This window comes from Ochotona curzoniae, unplaced genomic scaffold (genome assembly GCF_017591425.1).
Source record: "Ochotona curzoniae isolate NIBS_2020 unplaced genomic scaffold, NIBS_Ocur_1.0 contig_46, whole genome shotgun sequence".
NCBI lineage: Eukaryota > Metazoa > Chordata > Mammalia > Lagomorpha > Ochotonidae > Ochotona > Ochotona curzoniae.
This window is the reverse complement of record NW_024466340.1, coordinates 5,561,654-5,576,878: the sequence shown is the minus strand read 5'-3', so window position 1 is coordinate 5,576,878 and position 15,225 is coordinate 5,561,654. Positions and strand designations below refer to the sequence as shown.

Here is a 15,225-nt window from a genome sequence, read left to right as displayed (position 1 = left end):
TATTTTTTTTGTTTGTTTTGTTTGCATATTATGGGATACTAAAGAATTAGGTTGTAATTTGGAAAGATCATATTATTGTTTTATAACTTTTTAAAATGAATCTGCTTTTTTAAAGATTTATTTTTATTATTTTTTTATTGGAAAGGTGGATATACAGAGAGGAGAGACAGAGAGGAAGATCTTCCATCCGATGATTCACTCCCCAAGTGAGCCCAACGGCCCATGCTATGCCGATCCAAAGCCAGGAGCCTCTTCCGGGTCTCCCATGCGGGTGCAGGGTCCCAAAGCTTTGGGCTGTCCTCGACTGCTTTCCCAGGCCACAGGCAGGGAGCTGGAAGGGAAGCGGGGCTGCCGGGGATAGAACGGGCGCCCATATGGGATCCCGGGCATGCAAGGCGAGGACCTTAACCACTTGCGCCACCGCGCTGGGCCCAAAATGAATCTGCTTTTTAAAGAGTTATTTCTTTTTGTTGGAAATGCAGATCAGATTTATGGAGGGGAGAAACAGGAAGAAAGATCTTCTATCTGCTGGTTCACTCCCCAGGCAGCCACAGTGGCTGAACCAGAGCTGATTTGAAGGCAGGAGATTCCTTCCAGGTCGCCCACGTGGTTGCAGGGTCATCCTCTGCTGCTTTGCTAGGTCACTGGCAGGGAACTGGGTGGGAAGTAGAGCACCCAGGATACGAACCAGTAGAGAATTAACCTGTTGAGCCATCACACCAGCTCCACTTGTTTGATAATTGCTTACATTTTCTTTCTTTTTTTTAAGATTTATTTATTTTTATTGCAAAGTCAAATATATATAGAGAGAGAAGGAGAGATAGAGAGGAAGATCTTCTCTCCGATGATTCACTCCTCAGGTGACGCCAAGCCCTACATTTTCTTGTACGGCAAGTTGTGTTTCTTCACTGTCACTTCAGTGAACATCAAATCGCTTCAGAGGCCGATTTTTATTGTATTGTACTGTGTATTATAGAAAATACTTTTGAGAGATATGCCCTGCTGTCCACGTCTTACATTTCACAGAGTGAGCATAGTATTGTTCTACCTGTTCTTACTTGGTGAATATCCATTTATTTTGTTTTTGAAGGTTTAATGAAGAGGCTGGAGGAGGAAATAAACTTTAATTCATATATGGTAACTGAAAAGTTTCCTAAAGAACTAGAGAACAAGAAAAAGGAACTGCACTTTTTACAAAAAGTGGTTTCAGAACCAGCCATGGGCCACTCTGACCTTCTTGAACTTGAATCTAAAGTAAGTGGCAGTGATCATGTTATAGTTTTCAACTGTATTTAATCTGTGGTTCTACAAGGCTGTTGTTGGGTGCTCCCTGGCGTGTCTCACTGCTGGCCTGTACGCAGATGAGCAGCAGGAAAGGCTGGGCTGTCCCAGTGCCAGCACTCCCATCGGGCCCCCCAGGGACTCTTTGTCTGGATTTACTTCATCCATGTGGTGACTCTAAAATCACAGCATTGGAAAACCGCCTCTTTGATAACAATACATAAATATTTCATAGAAAGCATTTTAGATAATTTAGATTGGGAACATTACATTGACATGTTCAAATTGCATAAATATGCATGGTGCAAACATAAGTTGTTTCTAAAAGTAGTCATACATGCTGCAACTATTGCATCAAGTCATCACTGGTGGTGAAAAAGCATAAATCCAAACTTGGGTTAGGCCAGATGTCATTTATTTTGTATTCATTATAGGGAGAATTTTAACATTTTTCATTTTCGTGCTGTTTCAGATAAATGAAGTGAATACACAGATCAATCAGCTGATTGAGAAGAAAATGATGAGTAATGAACCGATCGAAGGCAGACTGTCCCTCTACAGGCAGCAGGTGAGGGCATGCTTTTGACCCAGATATTTCGGCCTGTAAGCTTACTGATCAATACCTTTTGAAAGCTACTAGCTGTTACCTGTAGGGCTGAAGTGAGAAGCAGATAAAGAATAAATGTTCTGGGTCTGGCGCGATAGTGTAGTGGTTGAAGTCCTCGCCTTGCATGCGCCGGAATCCCATATGGGCACCGATTCTAATCCTGGCAGCCCCGCTTCCCATCCAGTTCCCTGCCTGTGACCTAAGAAAACAGTAGAGGATGGCCCATGGCCTTGAGAACCTGCACCCGCATGGGAGACCCAGAGGAGCTCCTGGCTCCTGACTCCTGGCTTCAGATTGGCTCAGCTCCAGCCGTTGCGGCCACTTGGGGAGTGAACCACTGGACTGAAGATCTTCCCTGTCTCTCCTCCTCTCTGTATGTCTGACTTTCCAATAAGAATAAATAAATCTTTTTAAAAAAAGAATGAATGTTCTTCTGTCTCAGCTAATATCCAACTTATTACACAGAATTAGTGGAGTAGCAATAGACGAGGCATGTTCAAGTTCACAGTGCAGTGCACCTGACCATGTTTTGTATTCTTAGTGTCTACCAACTGTGACACTAAAACTATTGGTGTTCTGATCTGTGGGTGTAGAACTTAGTTCTCTAAATGAAAAAGCTTCGCTTAGGAGGTCTAAATCAGAATAGTTATCTTTAATGAGTTTAAAGCAGAATAGTTTTAGGACTTATAGCTTGCAAGTGTAGAATATACTAAACTTTAGTACTAGAACACTTGTATTATTTTTATTTTTTTTTCTATTGTTTTTTGATACAGTTTAGTTGGCGCTGGGCTCTCCTTTCCTCCCTCTCAAGATCCCTTCCTTCCCCTCTGTCCTCCCCTCCAGGTCCACAGTGTGTGTCTTTGTGAATTTTCCCAAGTCCATCATGCTGCCACTGGAGTGTCTCCCAACCATGTAGGAGACTGTCAATCATTTCGTTGTGTGTAGAACACTTATAATTTTATGTACAACTGTTGAATTGTGAGAGTCTACATCTTTTTATGTATTTCCAGACAGAAGATTCAGCTGAATGCCATGATTTACTTGAAAAGGAGATTGGTGTGAAGAACATTCTATAATCTTAATAAATACTCAAATACTGCATGATCTCAGTAAATAGTCTTTTATCATCTATTTTCATTTTTTTAAAGATTTATTTATTTTTATTGAGAAGGCATATTTATAGAGAGACTGAGAGAAAGATCTTCTGTCCACTGGTGCACTGTCTGAGTGGCTGCTGTGGCTGGAGCTGAGCAGATCTGAGGCCAGGAGTTCAGAGCTTCTGCTGGGTCTCCCATGCAAGTGCAGGGTCCCAAGGCTGTGGGCTGTCCTCAACTGCTTTTCCAGGCCACAAGCAGGGAGCTGGATGGGAAATAGAGCAGCTGGAATATGAATTGGTGTCCATATGGGATCTCTGGTGCATGCAAGGCAAGGACTTTAGCCACTAGACTACCACGCCAGGCCCATGTCTTCATTTTTTTTTTAACCAGAAAGGACAATAGAATTTTTAAAAATGTTTGTGCCAGATTATCCATCTCTTATCAAATTGGCCCTATTTCACTTATGAGGACAGTTTGTCTAATGTTTTTCTTAAACCAGTGCAGTTATTGTTCAGTTAAGGAAATTCCCCAAGAATTGCTGACTAATATAGAATAGTACAGTCATGACCACGGGTAGTCTTTTGGATTGTGTAAACATTTGCATAATGTTGGTGAGTCAGTTTGGTTTTAAACTTGAATTTTATTGATTAGAGTGCTCCAAATATAACAGGGTATTTTAACTTTTCATTGTAAAACTATGCATACTGAATTTACTAGGACCTGTGTTGTTAGTTTTGCAAATTGAGCATTTTTGTTTCCTTCCAGTGAAAGGAGAGCTAGCATGCAGAAAAACACAAAGTTGACTTAGTGTTAACTTTCTGTTCACTTATCTAGCATGCATTTTCTTTAGCATTTGAGTATTATGTGAGAAAACTTAAAAAAAATTATTGTTGGTACATTTTTTTTTTCTCTATTGCTATATCCTGTTTTTTTTTTTTTTCTAGTCTTTTGTCTCTCAAAAGATTTTTAGGCTGCTGTTTAAGATACCAATACTGTATTTCATTGTGGTTGGTGGGTAGCAGGGCAAGGGCTGCTGGTCAGGGGAAGCGATGCTGATGCTGAAAATTCAGCTCGGTCAAGTCTGAGAAGTGATTTCCCAAGATATTGTAAAGTTGATTGTGTGTCTCATTTCATGTTCAACCAGGCATCCATCATTTCCCGTAAAAAAGAAGCCAAAGCTGAGGAACTTCAGGAGGCCAAGGAGAAGTTGGCCAGCCTGGAGAGAGAGGCGTCAGTGAAGGCAGGTCAGACCCGTGAGCTTGATGGCACCGACGTCCTGAAAGGAGACGAGGTGGGTTGAGATGTCTTGGAGGACACAGGGAGTCAGTTTTGTTTTGTTTGAAGCCATGAGTTAAACCTTCTTAGTGTGGGTGTTGACGGAAAATTCATCCGATTTTGTAAAGTGTATATTTAAGTCGTGATAGTCTTTTTTGTAGAGATGAAATCTTAATATTAAATAGCAGAGGTTGTTATAATGCTTTATGAGATAATATTGTAAAGTGTCATTTAAGAGAATTTATATCGTATTTAAAGCACTACATTTTAAAAAACAAAATTAGTAAGAACTTAGCAGATAAAAGAATTCATTTTTGTTGATAGATATAATTCCATTTATTTCCATCTTCATGATATGAAAACATCATAATTTACTTTGTCAATAATGTATTTGGTCTGTAGGGCTGACACGTTTAAAATTATGTTATCACAGATGCTTACTAGTTTAAAATTATAATTATGTCTTAAATTACTCTTTCTATTTTTGTTTTAAGATTTATTGGTTTATTTGAAAGTCAGGGGGAGGGGAGAAGGAGAAAGAGCGAGAGAGATCTTCATCTGCTGGCTCACTCCCCACATGGCTGCCACAGGCTGGGCCTTTCCAGGCCCAGGAGCCGCTTCTGGGTCTCCCATGTGGGTGCAGTGTCCCAAGGCTTTGGGTTTTCCTCCACTGCTTTCCCAGGCCACAAGCAGGGAGCTGATGAATCTCCTCTAGGTTGAGTTGGCTTTGGCTCCAATCTAAGTCTTTTTCACACAGGGAAATTATGCTACCAGAAAAGCTTCGTGGGTTCTCTCCTCAGCTTAATATAGAAATAAAAAATCTGGAACCGGTTGCACAGAGAGAATTTTCATTTGCAAAGTGCCCAGGTGAACGCAGAAGGCAGATGGAAGGGGAAAGCACCTCCCTGAGAGCTGGGATGTGGGGACTCTGCAGACCAGAGCAAGAGGCATCCCTGCTTCTGCTTCTTTGACCAGGGAGCAGCACAGGCAACAGTTTACCCACCACTCAGTAATGCTGGTGCGTACTGTCCTTTAAAGTTTTACATTTGTCTTTGAAGAATCAGACAGAGACCCAGAGGGCTAGTACTCCAGATGCCCACAATAGCCGGGACTGGATTTGGGAACCTGGAATTCAGCCTGGTTCTCTCACATGGGTGGCAGGAAGCCAGCTACTGGAGCCGTCACCACCACCGCATGGGGTCGGCAGGATCGCGAGCCAACTGTTGATCCCTCGTGATTTGTTACTGATTGCTTAACCAGTGTCATGTTAACTTAATGCTCATTTAAACGCTCACCCTTTTAAATTTAAATTTTGATCTCATTGCTTAAATAGCTCTTGTTGCATATATTCTTTTGTCAGACTAAGAAGATTAGTAAGAAAAATAATATTATTGTTTATAGATGGCTAAGCTTAAGCACCAGCAGTACAATTCCATATATCCTTTTCATAAAATTAGTGCAGATGAAGGTGAGTGAATAAGGCCAGGTTTCTTGTCTTAGCTCACCGTGTTTCTAATAAATGAAGCGATAGGTTTTATTTTATTCTAAAACATTGCCTGTGTACAAGGTTGTTTGTTTTGTGGTCCTTTTTCTGACTGAGTTCCAAGGATGCCCTTTAGCCGCCTGGGAGGAGAGGATGCAGAAGGGCAACGCTCTGGTGGAATGTCCTTTGGCTTTTAACATCCACTTCCTGGTTGCTCAAACAGAGGAGAGGATTTTACATGCGCTTTGTGACATCCTAGCTGTCTAGGTTGAAGAAAATGATGAACTGTTGTAGCAGTTTTGCTTTACAGGAGACCATGCTACTGCCTGGTGATTCCATGCTTTCTTCAAAATACACTGCCCAGTTGACAGGAACATTCCTTGTTCCAGCCACATTTGACATGATCGTGCTTACAGTTCCGGATTAGATGTTCCTTCTGTGCAAATGTGGGGAAATCACCCGGTGCTGAGTTATTAGCCTTTTTAAGAAGATCTGTATTTTTTTACTTGAAAAAAAAATGAGAGCGAGAGAGAGAGGAGAGAAATCACCTGCCTGCTGGTTAACTCCCCAAATGGTGGGACTGACTTCCAAGTATCATTTAAAGTAAATGTTAAAGGGGCCAGCACGATAGCGTAGCAGTATTGGTCACTCAATACCATGTCAATTAACTTCGTAATGTTGTAAATTGTCGTTAATGTCATGTTATGGCTTTTCATTGGATGGGATGATATTCTACCAGCTCTGCTTTCAGACCAGAGATGGTCTCCCCAAGAAACTGTTGAATTTATCTGGACAATAAGATGCTGAACTCTATGTATGGTACATGCTTGCAATGAAAGAAGCATGACTGGATTTGAACTGTAATACTGCAACAATTTGGAGGAATCCAGCATGGGGGGTGGGCACGGAGAGGTTGGGGGAATCCCAGAGCCTATGAAATTGTGTCACAAAATGAAATATATATATATTTTTAAAAAGTCCTTGCCTTGAATGCACCAGGGTCCCACATGGGTGCTGGTTCTAATCTTGGTGGCTCCACTTATGGGCTGGGAAAGCAGTCAAGGATGGTCCAAAGCAATGGGACTCTGCGCCCTCATGGGAGACCCAGAGGAAGCTCCTGGCTTTGGATTGGCTCAGTTCCAGCCACAGCGGACGCTTGGGGAGTGAACCATTGGACCGAAGATCTTCCTCTCTGTATATCTGACTTTCCAATAAAAAAAAAATAAATCTTAAAAAAATAATAATAAAGTGGATGTTAAAAGCTAAGGGCTGGACCACAGAATTCCATCTGGATGTCCCATGTGGATGACAGAGACCCAAGTAATTGATTCACCATCACCTGCTCCTTTCCCAGGCACATTAGCAGAGAGCTGAATTGAAAGTGGTGTAAGCACAACCTGACCCAGTGCTCTTGATATAGGAAGCCAGTGTTGCAGGCCGTGGCTTAATGGGCTGTAGCACAATGCCAGAACCTGACCTTTATTTATTTTTCTTCTAGGACAATGTTTTATTTTTTAAAAGATTTATTTACTAGGGAGGCAGTTACAAAGAGAGAGTGAAAGATCTTCATCTGATGGTTCACTCCCCAAAGGATCACATGGCCTTGGTTGGTCAAGAACTCTCTTTGGGTCTCCCACATGGGTGACAAGGGCCCAAGAATTTGGGCCCCTCAGCTGCCTTTTCAGGTGCATCCACAGGGAGCTGGATTGGACGTGGAGCAGCCGGGACCCCAGCCTATGTTCGGGTGTCAGCATTTCTGGCAGCAGCTTAACCCATGGTGCCACAGTGCCGACACCCCTAGCCTTTATTTTTGATAATTCACAGTGAGTAGCAGAAGTATCTGATGCCAATAAAGAGCATACTTTAAAAATTTTAATTGAGAAGAAGAAAGAGACCAAGCTCTCATCCACTGGTTCATGTCCCAAATGCCCAAAATATTCAGTGCTGGGACCCTGCCAAAGCTGGGGACAGGAATTGCCCCAGGTCTGCCAGGTGGATGACAGGAACTCACTTGTTGAGCTGTTGCCTTCCCGGGTTTGCGTTAGCGGAAAGTGAGGCAGGAGGCAGAGCCAGCGTTGACCTCGGGCTGCGTGTGCCAGCCTGCATCTATAGACTGCCAAGTCAAAGGCTCTTCGGAAAAGAACTTTGCGAGTAATAAGGTCAACTTAATTTTTGAACAATATCTGGTCAGAAAGTAGAACAAATCAATAAATAATTTGGCAGTTACCTAAAAGAACAGAAGGTATTGGGGGAACATTAAGCATAATTTTACAAGGAACAAATCTTGGTAAACCAATTTTATTTTCAACTTTGATAATGTGATAGACCATATGGATGAAAGGGAGGAAATTTGTTATACTTAAAATTATATAATATAGCTGGACTTCACTGAGATTTGTGATAATCACCCCCCCCCCAAAAAAAATCCCTGTCTTTTGCCACCACCCATCTGTTAACACAGCTGCTGAGAGGGCTCTGAGAAACAGTGGCGCGGGCTTGCAGGAGAAGCGTGCTAGCAGCCACAGAATGTGGAAGGGCGGGGCTGGCATTTACCGAGCTTCTTTTATACAGAGTTCTTGATTCTCACAAGAGATATGACTTTGATTTATAGTTGCATAAAGCTCAAGGAGATATGGGCTAATGTAACTGTTATGTGGCTAACCTGAGATCCAGATCTCTCCCACAGGTTTCCGTTGACCCTGAGCAAATAACTTAGTGTTTCTCCATCTATAAAAAGGGAGTGGTGGTTCTTCCTTGTCTTTAGGAAAAGCACATAATGAACCTCGGAGTTCCTGGGAAACGGAAAGGCTTAGTCAGCATACGATGTCTGGCCGCCAGGGGTGCTCAGCTGCTGTGGGGTGTGTGTTACGTGTGCACGAGGTAGGGTGGCGCAGGGCTGAGAAACGGAGATTCCACAACTCAGTTATTTGAGTGCAAACCCTGAGCTTTTTACTTATAGCTGACTAACCTTGGGAAGGTTTCTGAGCCCCCTTGTACTTGACTATAAAATTTGAATGTTACATGTAGGGACCACCCAGAATTCTTGTACCTGAAAAGTGTTAGAACAGCATGAGGCATCTAGTAAATGTGCAGTTTGGTTATATATATATGTATATAAATATATAAATATATACTTTTTTTTTAATTCGAGAGGCTGAGAGACAGAGAAGGCTCTTATCTGCTGCTTCACTCCTTAAATGCAACATGCAGACCGGGGCTGGGAGCTGAGCTGAGCCTGCATCTCCTGCCTGGGCGCAGGAGCTCTGTTAACTGAGCCATCACAGCTAGCTGCCTCCTGCGGTCTCCATTAGCAGGAAGCCCGAGTCAGGAGCTGCAGAATGGTTTTGAGTTGGGCATTCCGAGACAGAGTGTAGGTGTCTTAATTGCTAGGCCAAATGTCTACCCACCTCTTGCTCCTAATATATTTTTTTCAGTCACTTGAATAAAGAATATGCAAGCTAGAAATATGTTTCATAGCTTAAAAATTGAAATCTTGTTTCCCTGAAATAAACATGGAGCGGTTTCTGTTGGGGATGAGTAACGTACAGAGACTCGAGACGGGGTCGGGTAATCCTGAGAACAGTCCTCTGAGCTACCACTCACTGGGTATAGCACTCACTTGGCATAGTCTTGAGCATTTCAGAACCGTCTCCTGGGGAGCAGGCTCTTAGCCCAGCACAGCAGGGTGCCTGGTGCTGGTTCCCAGCTATCACTCCTGACTCCCGCTTCCCACCAACGCAGACCCTAGGAGGCAGCAGTGACGCTAGCATGGGAGAACTACATTGCAGGCCAGCTCTGCCATCATGAGCATGTGGGCAGTGGACCTGTGGATCAGAGCTCTGGGTCTCAAGTAATTTTTTAAATATATAAACAATTAAGTATACATATATAACCTTGGTATGGCTGCGCAGTATGAGTGTACTTAATACCAGAGAACTGTACGCTCAACAATGACTGAAGTGGCAAATGTAGTATTGTGTACCACACATGATATCCTAATCTCTCAAAAAGCCTGTGAAATAAATATCACCAGCATTTTAAAATGAAGAAGCAGACGTCCTCAGAGAAGTTCAGATTAGCTGCCCAGTGTCACCCGGCTAGTGTGCTACCCAGCAAGGGCTTGAACCTGGCTCTGGATGTTTCTGCAGCTGTGCCCCAAGAGGGTGTTGTGCTGTTCTGACAACGCCCGCGGACCCCTAGACTCTGCTGTGGACAGTCGGGAAATAACTAGCCCTTTGAAACTGTGCGACAGCTGTTTAGATGTCAGACTCCATTACTTGTTTGTCCTTATGCAGTTGTGTTTTCCTGGAAACATGTAGGAGCATGTTTGGATTAAAAAGGGTAAATATACAAGTCCTAGAAATATATAGTGATTTATATTCCCATGTCATTTTCCTTTTTGACATCAATTAGTAGGTTTTTCTTTTTTCTTAACTTTGGTAATAAAGGACGTATTTCAGTGCTTACTACTGGGCTTAAAATGAATATTCCAGCTATTTCATTTAGTCTGTAAGCATCTTGTTCTTCACTAGACTTTTTCATTAGCATTTTCTTCATTTTCCTCATGAATAAAAGGTGAGCTGTCTGCAGACACTTTTCCCCGTTGTACTTTGGTTGTCACGTGAAGGTTTCCTTGCGTTGCATTGCCGTACCCGTGGCAGCGTGCAGGAATAAGCTCTGGGATGTTTGTCTCCTGCCCTGCCAGAGCTCTGACACTGGAATTTCTCAAACCGTTGAAATTATCTTCTTAGTGACAGAAACGCATTTTCTTGCCAGTATAGTTGCTCTTGATTTCCTTCTTGAACATCAGTATTTAGTAGGTGATAAAAACACTAAGTTTAAAGAGTGCATGCTTTTAATGTAACTGAAAATTGGTAACAAGAAATATTTAATTTTTCTTTTACACCTGCCGCTATATCATTCTTACCAGTAATTTTACTTAGTAATAATCATTAGTGTTTATTTTATAATTACTAAATGCCAGACCCCATATGAGACTTCTTACCTACATTATCTCATTTATTTCATTGCACAACTCTGTGAGACATGCACAGGTATCGTTCACCTTTTTGCCCAAGATGGCATTGCTGGTAAGTGGTAGACTGGGACCTGGCTTAAGCTATGTAATTTGAGGTTGAAGGAAGAGTCAACCTGGATAGATGATAGATTTTTTTAAAAATTAGAATTTATTTGTTTATTTAAAAACAGAGTTACAAAGGAATGGGAGGAATGATCTTCCATTTGATGGTTCACCCGCCAAATGACTGCAATGGCTGGGGCTGGGCCAGGCTGAAGCCGTGAGCTTGGAACTTTAGCCATGTCTCCCAGTGGGTGGTAGGTAACCATGCAGTTTGGCCATCTTCCCAGGCAGATTAGCAGGGAGCTGGATCAGAAGTGGAGGAGCCAGGACTCCAGCTGGGCCCTGTGTGGACTGCCGGCCTCACAGGCTTAGCATTCTCTGCTACAGTGCCGGCCCCAAGATGATGGATTCTAATGTGGTGTCATCTTGGTAAAGAGGGGTACCGTGTCTAGACCATGCAATTAAAAATGCCATTACTGCACTTACGTGTGTAAGGGGGTAGAATTTGAGGTTTGTCTGCCAGCTTGGCATGTCACCCATGAGTAATGCAACTTTAAAAAACAAAGTATTTATTCTCCATAAATAAAAACATGATATTCTCTTGATGGTCAAATGATGTTCATAATTTTACATTTTGGGCTTCATGTTTTAAAAGCGATGTAGTCATGACAGAGTCCCAAATGAGGATGACAATGACTGATTGGGGAAGAGTTCAGAAACTGATAGAATTACATGTTAACTGAGAATCGAAGAGTAAAAAGAGAGAATAGGAATTGATTATATAGTTATAGAAATTGATTATATGAAAATTCCTGATGAACATGTGGTCCTCTCAGTCTTGTAAATTTTTTTTGCCATCCTAACCATGTTTTAATTTTCGTTTTGATTGGTTACTGGTGAGATTGAGGACATATATCTGGCAGTTTATATTCTATTGTTTTGGGTTTTTTCTTCATTTTCTTATAAAGGGTCAAATGTTTTCTTATTCTATTTTTGCATTTGTTCTGGGTATTAACTGGGCATCCATTTCCTTTAGTCTGTCATTGGTCTGCATATGGTACCTTTTGTCACACAGAATTTTTTCTCTTTTTTTTCAGTCATCTTGGTGAGAAAGTTAGCACGCCGTAACTGTGTGTATTTAATGAGTACACCTTGATAAATGTAGCTGCGCAGTCATCACCATAGTCAAGCGAACATGTTTTGTTTGAGATTTATCTTACTGTGTATATCAGTAGTTCCTTCTTCTTTATTACTGATATTCCATCCTGTAGCTACAGCACAGTTTGTTCATATTCCTGCTGATTCTTTCCATTACAAATAAATCCATGAGTGTTGAGTACAAGTCTTTGCAGGACTCTATGTTGTCTTTTTTCTTGGATACAGAGTGGAGTGGCTCTATCATAGGCTAGGTGGATTTCTGTTTGTGGTGTGTGGCAAAATATGCATAATGAAACTCACTGTGTAAACCATTTAAAAATGTATAAATTCAGTACATCTGATATATTCACAATTTTGTGTTACAAAGAAACCCTAGGGGCCAGGGCTCTGGTGTAGTAGGCTAATCTTCCCCCTGTGGTGTTGGCATCCCACGTGAGCACTGGCTTGTGTCTCAGCTGCTTCACTTCCGGTTCTGGGCATGTGGCCCAGGAAAACAGCACAGGATAGCTCAAGTCCTTGTGTGTGTGCTTGTGCACGGGAGACCTGCAAGCTCCTGTCTCCTGGCCTCAAATTGGCCCAGCTCTGGATTTCCTTCCCTCTGTAATTCCACCTTTCAAATAAAAATAGAGAGAAAATCTTTTTAAGAAAAATGAAGTTCCATACGTGGGAAGCAGTAATTCCCATCTCATAGTTTTCCCTGCTATGGTAACTTTTTCTGTTTTCTCTCTCTGTGGATTTATGCAATCCAAATAACTCATATAAGTGAGATAATGTTTGTCGTTTTGTGTCTGGACTGTTTTCCTTGGCATGTGTTCAAGGTTCACCTGTGTGTCAGAATGCATGCCCTTTTATGATTGACAAGTATTCCGCTGTGTGTGGGCAGGGTCTTCAGAAGGGTCGTGGCTCGGGCACTGAAGCCACCTCCCTGATGAGGGTGCGTGGGTTGAAGCGTGGGTCCTTTTCTAGCTGCAGCTTCCTGCTGATGTGCACACTGGCAGACAGCAGGTGCTGGTCCCACCCATGGGACCACCATCCACGGGGGAGACCAAGATTGGGTTTGGGGCTCCCGGCCTCAGCCTGATGTGGATTTAGAAGGGATGAAACGGTGCATGGAAGATCTCTCCATCTCCCCCACTCTGCCTTTAAGAAAAATATTCATGGAAAATGTGCTGATTAAAGACTATGTATGCATTTCTTTTTTTTTTTTTTTTTTAATTGGAAAGGCGGACATACAGAGAGGAAGATCTTCCGTCCAATGATTCACTCCCCAAGTGAGCGCAGCAGCCCATGCTATGCCGATCTGAAGCCAGGAGCCTCTTCTGAGTCTCCCCCACGGGTGCAGGGTCCCAAAGCTTTGGGCCGTCCTCCACTGCCTTCCCGGGCCACAGGCAGGGAGCTGGAAGGGAAGCGGGGCTGCCAGGATTAGAACCGGTGCCCATATGGGAATCCCGGGCGTGCAAGGCGATGACCTTAATCACTTGCGCCACCGCTCCGGGCCCTAACCCCACTTTTTATGAACGTTGTAAAGCTCCTGCATGTTTAGCACATTTTCTTTACCTCTCTGTTCATGGACCCTTAGGTTGTCCCCCCCCCCCTTTTTCTGTTATCAATAATGTTGCCATGAACACTGGGTGCTGTTTGAGTCTTCATGTCAGTTACTTTGGATCTATGTCAACGAGAAGCATCGTCGTGTACTTCTATGTTCAACTTCTTAAAGAAGTGCAGCGTTTTCCTGTGGTAGCTGCACCATTTTATGTCCTCACCAGTAGCACACAGGAGTGTTAAGCTCTCCACATCCTTGCTGGAACTTGCTTTTCGTTTTGTTGTTGTTATCGTTGCAGCCGTGTCAGTGGATGTGAAGTGATATCGTGGTGGTTTTGGTTGGTATTTTCCCAGTGACCGATGGTGCGCTGCATATTTTCATGTGCTTGTTGGTCACGGTATATCCTTTGAGAAGATGCCTCCCTAAGCCCTCGACCCATTTTTAATTGGATTGTCTTGTTATTGAGCAATCTTAATGTTTCCCTTGATTTTTCATCTCATTGTCCTTTTGCATTCCATTAAGGGCAAATTCATTGGCATAATCCCCCGATTTCCTTAGTTGTTTTATCGTGAATCATTTTATTTCAATGGTAACAATTTTAATTTCAAAGTGTAGTTTACACAGTTTCTGGATATAGTGTTCCTTCTAAAAACTGTTACTCAGTGTGTATAAATCCTAATTTAGTTTGTTCTGGTAATGGAGACAGTTATAATTGTTCTTTGAATTTGAGATTCTCTAATGGGATTGGTTTTCCAAGTGTTTGGTGATCTGGAGTTGTGTGTACATTTTGTTTTCCAAAGGCTGTTGTGAGTTTGTAAGTAGTGGAAGTTTCTAGGTCTGCGTTCATTTTTCCAGCATGCTCTGTATCCTGTTGATAGTTTCTGCCCCGGGCCAGGAGCGCGAGAGCTTGCAGCCAGTGCCTTGGTCGGCTGTTGGGGAGTGTTGTAGTTTCCTCTTCTGACATTCATCTTGGAGTTCCAAGAAAGAATTTATTTTAAAACAGATTTCCACTGATGGAAACAATGTTTGAAAGTCAGTGAACCAGATGGTAAATATAGAGTACCTTCCAGCACTAATATTCATGATTTCTTTATAATTAAATGGGAATTATATCCTAAGGATGTGTAAGTGATTGAATCTCTTTAATTTTCTGTGTTTTATTGCCTGTAAGTGAAATGAACAATATTGTGATATAACATGGAAAGTGACCACCTGCAAAGCTGGAATCCCATCTGGGCACTAATTTGTATTCCACGTTTCCAGCTACTTCACTTCCAATCTAACTCCCTGCTAATAGTCTGGGAAAGCAGCATAAAATGTCCCAAATGGATCTGGCGCGATGGCCTAGCTGCTAAAGTCCTCGCCTTGTACACACCATGATCCCATATGGGCACCGGTTCTAATCCGGGCAGCTTCAATTTCCATCCAGCTCCTTGCTTGTGGCCTGGGAAAGCAGTTGAAAATGGCCCAAAGCCTTGGGACCCTGCACCCACATGGGAGACCCAGAGGAAGTTCCTGGCTTCTGGCTTCGAATTGGCTCAGCACTGTCCATTGCAGTCACTTGGGGAGTGACTCATTGGACAGAGATCTTCCTCTCTGTCTCTGCTCCTCTCTGTATATCTGACTTTGCAATAAAAATAAAGAAATCTTTTAAAAAATGTCCCAAATGCTTGGGCCTCTGACACTCGCTGGCTTTGGTCT

General features: G+C 42.6%; 1 protein-coding gene across 3 annotated transcripts in view; it reads left to right on the top strand.

Annotated features, from left to right (window-relative positions):
• IFT81 (intraflagellar transport 81) overlaps window positions 1-15,225 on the top strand; it is a 120,489-nt gene that overhangs the window by 71,721 nt on the left and 33,543 nt on the right. For all 3 annotated transcript variants that reach the window (XM_040987024.1, XM_040987025.1, XM_040987026.1), the window contains exons 9-11: window positions 1,091-1,254; window positions 1,754-1,849; window positions 4,130-4,276. In XM_040987024.1, coding sequence (XP_040842958.1) covers window positions 1,091-1,254; window positions 1,754-1,849; window positions 4,130-4,276 — 407 coding nt within the window. The remainder of the gene's footprint in view (window positions 1-1,090; window positions 1,255-1,753; window positions 1,850-4,129; window positions 4,277-15,225) is intronic.